General features: G+C 39.6%; 1 protein-coding gene across 1 annotated transcript; it reads right to left on the bottom strand.

Moving 5' to 3' along the window:
- Positions 1-245: 245 nt before the first annotated feature.
- Positions 246-3,713, bottom strand: LOC110724369. Its single transcript, XM_021903787.1, has 4 exons — positions 2,740-3,713; positions 1,394-2,646; positions 980-1,189; positions 246-883 (listed from the first exon to the last, which is right to left on the bottom strand). Exons 1-4 carry the CDS (start codon positions 3,711-3,713, stop codon positions 246-248), a joined length of 3,075 nt encoding a protein of 1,024 aa, XP_021759479.1.
- Positions 3,714-4,495: the final 782 nt, after the last annotated feature.

Genomic DNA, 4,495 nt, shown 5'->3' with positions numbered 1-4,495 from the left:
AAAGAAGCTTAAAAACAGCCATAAAGAACCAGCAAAAACGTGGAGTAACCTCCCCTTGATTCATGCCTTTTTTAATGCTGAATGTTTATGACTTGTAATGAAGTTTCTCCTTGCTTCAAGGACGCCTTTTCCTATGCCTAAGGCTGATGAAAACGTGCTTAGGATGCCCATTAACATTCATAACCAGAATGTAAACAAGTAAACCCTTGGTTAACAAGAAACGGTCCATGCGCACAAAAAGTATCTTACACTTGATCTTCAAATGACTTAGCAATAATGATTTCTTTGTGAATTGGACTAGTAAGATGATCATGCTTGATTGGACTAATGGACTCGTCATGATTTGCATCATCCTCCCCTTCTTCGAAAGGAGTTGCCCTCAACTCATCATCTTCTAGATAAGGAGCCAAGTCACCCACGTTGAAAGTTGATGAAACTTCGAATTGCCCTCCAAGGTCCACTTTGTAAGCATTATCATTGATCTTTTCCATGATTTGAAAAGGCCCTTCTGCCCTAGGCATCAATTTGTGTTTCCTTTGCTTAGGAAACCTTTCTTTGCGCAAAAATATCCACACAAGATCACCCACTTTGAACTTCTTCATATTTCTCAAGTTTTTGTTAGCTTGCTTCTTGTATGACTCATTTGCCTTTTCTATGTTCTTCCTAACTTCTTTATGGACATCAATCATGAATTCTATATGCTCCTTGGCTATTCCATGCACGAACTTATCTTTAGGAAGCGAAATGTAATCAATCGGCACATAAGGATTCACACCATACACAACTTCAAAAGGTGAATACTTTGTAGTTTTGCTTGGAGTTCTGTTGTAGGCAAATTCTGCATGAGCTAACTTCAAGTCCCAATCATTACCTCCCTTATTCACTAAGGCACGAAGCAAAGAACCAAGAATTCGGTTCACCACTTCGGTTTGACCATCTGTTTGTGGATGATGGCTAGTTTAGAAAAGTAACTTAGTACCCACGAGCCTCCACAAGGACTTCCAAAAATGACTCACAAACTTAGTATCACGATCCGAAACTATGGTTCTAGGCAAACCATGTAATCTAGCCACTTCCTTAAAAAAAAGTTGTGCCACATTGAACGCATCATCCACCTTCTTACAAGCTATGAAATGAGCCATCTTTGAAAACCGATCAACGATCACCATGATAGAATCTTTTCCACGAGCTGTTCTAGGCAAGGCCATTATGAAATCCATACTCAAATCTTCCCAAGGTCTTTCGGGAATGGGCAAAGGCTTATACTCTCCCTTATGAAACGACATTTTGGCTCTTTGACAAATAGAACACCTAGCCAAAACTTGGTGCACATTAGCTAACATTCTTGGCCAATAAAAATGACTTTGTAAAATTTCTAGGGTCTTTTGTATACCCATATGACCAGCAAGTCCTCCTCCATGAGCTTCCTTGATCAACAACTCTCGAATTGCACCTTTAGGAACACAAAGTTTGTTCCCTTTGAAAAGGAAACCATCTACTATGACAAATGAACCGTGGACTCCATTTTTGCAAGACTCCATGATTTCCTTGAGTTCAAGATCATCTTTGTATGATTCCTTCATGACCTCGAAACCAAGAATTTTAGTTTCCATGATTCCAAGAAGATTATGCCTTCTTGATAATGCATCCGCCACAATATTGGTTTTGCCCTTCTTGTACTTGGTTGCAAAGTTGAAAGATTGTAGGAATTCCACCCACTTAGCATGCCTTGCATTCAACTTCTTTTGCCCATGAATGAACCTGAAAGATTCATGATCCGAGTGTAAGATGAAAGGCTGTGGCCTCAAATAATGTGACCAATGGTCCAAAGCTCGAACCATGGCATAGAATTCCTTGTCATAAGTGGAGTAATTCAATTTGCCTTGACTCAATTTCTCACTAAAATACGCAATTGGCTTCTTCTCTTGGATTAGGACAGCCCCTATTCCTTTTCCACTTGCACCACACTCAACTTCAAATGGTTTCATGAAATCTGGAAGTGCTAGAACCAGCGCTTCACACATCTTTTTTTTCACCAACTCAAACGCCTTTTGAGCCTGGGGAGTCCATTGAAAACTTCCCTTCTTTGTACATTCGGTGATGGGACCCATAAGGGTGCTAAAATGTTCAATGAACCGCCTATAGAACGATGTAAGTCCATGAAATGAACGAACCTCCGTGACTGTTTTTGGAATTGGCCATGAAGAAATGGCTTCCACTTTGCTCGGATCAACTTTAATTCCTTCACCTGAAATAATATAACCAAGGAAAACAATATCCGTTAGCAAAAAATGGCATTTCTCCAACTTTCCATACAATTGTTGCTCTCTCAAGGTTTTGAAAATCTCTTCCAAATGTTTCAAGTGTTCCTCCTCATTTTTACTATAGATGAGAATGTCATCTAAGTAAACAACTACGAACTTCCCCAAAAATGGCCTCAACATTTCGTTCATAAGTCTCATGAAGGTGCTTGGAGCATTTGTTAATCCAAACGGCATAACAAGCCACTCATACAAACCATGCTTAGTTTTAAAGGTTGTTTTCCACTCATCACCTCCCCTCATTCTAATTTGGTGATATCCACTCCTTAAATCTATCTTGGAAAACACTTGAGCTCCACTTAACTCATCTAACATATCATCAAGTCTAGGAATAGGAAACCTATACTTAATGGTTATGTTATTCACCGCCCTACTATCAATACACATCCTCCATGTTCCATCCTTTTTTGGCACTAACAAAGCTGGAACGGCACAAGGACTCATGGATTCTCTCACGTAACCCATTTGAATCAACTCCTCAATTTGTCTTTGTAATTCCTTAGTTTCCATGGGATTGCATCTATCAGGGGGTTTATTTGGAAGGGGGGCTCCCGGAATCAAATCTATTTGATGCTCTATACCACGAATAGGAGGCAACCCTTGTGGTAATTCATTAGGAAAAACATCTTCATACTCCTTGATCAATGCGGCTAGCCTAGGGTTTTGTTGGACAAAACCTTCGTGTTCCTCATTAGAAAACAATAAGAACACTTCATCTTCTTTCTCCAAAGAGTTTTTGAATTCTTTTAAGGAAAGCAACAAAATGTCCTTTCTTTTGGGCTCTTTTTGTGGTGGTGGGGATTGTGTTTGGGAAAGGCTTTTTTGTGGTGGTAAGGGGTGCAACACTTTCTTGCTGCCTTGGTGAGTAATGGTGTAGGTGTTTGATAGGCCATCATGTACTGATTTTTTGTCACTTTGCCATGGCCTCCCTAACAAAATGTGACAAGCATCCATGGGAATGACATCACATAAAATTTCATCCACATACGAACCAATCTGAAATTTTACTAGACATTGTTTTCTAACCCCCGTACTCTTGCTCTTATCAAGCCAACTCAACTTGTAAGGAGTAGGATGTCTAGTAGTCTTCAAGTCAAGTTTCTTAACAAGATCACTTGACACAACATTAGCCTCACTGCCACTATCAACAATCAAGTCACACACATCTTCATTAACCTTGCATTTGGTTAAGAAGACATTCTCTCTTTGAATTGGGGTTTTCTCAACCTCCACGTGCATTTGGAGGGCTCTCCTCATTACCAGACTATTTTTTTCGGGAAAACAGTCATCAACTTGCTCCTCCTCCTCATTAGAATCATAAGACTCTAAAGGTACATTTTCTCTACCATTTTCGGCCTCCTTCTCTTCTTCAAGGACAAAACTTTGTGCCATCATATTCTTAAGCTCTCGTATGGTTAAAGCTCTTGCATTAGGACAATCTCTCTTGTAGTGTCCTCTTCCGTGACATTTGAAACAAACAATGTCACTTAAGTCTCCGGTTTTGGCTTTTTCCTTTTTCTTTTTGTGAAAGATCAAACGAGGTAGGGTTCTTTTTGGTAGTGGAATTTGGAAAGGAAGGGGTTTCTTTTGGTGGGTTAAATGCACGTTTGAATTTTGGGTCAAAAGAGTTCGAAGGTTTTTTCTTCTTCCTTTGATTGTCAAATTTCACCGAAAGCTTACAAGCTTCATCAAAGGTTAGATTGGGTTGCACCTCTACTTTCTCATAAATGTCCTTATCCCCAAACCAGCCATAAACCTCCCTAATTTGAGTTCTTCATTTTCCACTATTTCGAACACAATTGAAAGTTTCTCAAATTCTTTAATGTATTCCTCCACACTACTCCCTCCTTGCTGCAAAAAACTCCATTTCACATACATGGATTGCTTGTAATTAGAAGGAACAAATCGTCCCCTAAGTTTCTTCCTAAGCTTGGTCCATGTAGAAATACGAGTTTTCCCATTGCTTTCTCGTTTTCTTTGGACTCCTTTCAACCAAGTTTCAGCATACTTGGCTATCTTTACCTTAGCAATCTTGTACTTTTGTTCATCTTCCTCAACGTCTTTGAACTCAAAGTACCTCTCAAGTGATTGCTCCCACTCCAAGTACCTCTCAGGGTCAAGAGTACCATCAAAAAGGTCTAAATCCACCTTTAGACTCTTGTCATCATATCTAG

This window comes from Chenopodium quinoa, unplaced genomic scaffold (genome assembly GCF_001683475.1).
Source record: "Chenopodium quinoa cultivar QQ74 unplaced genomic scaffold, ASM168347v1, whole genome shotgun sequence".
Taxonomy (NCBI): domain Eukaryota; kingdom Viridiplantae; phylum Streptophyta; class Magnoliopsida; order Caryophyllales; family Amaranthaceae; genus Chenopodium; species Chenopodium quinoa.
This window is presented reverse-complemented; position numbering and strand designations above follow the sequence as displayed.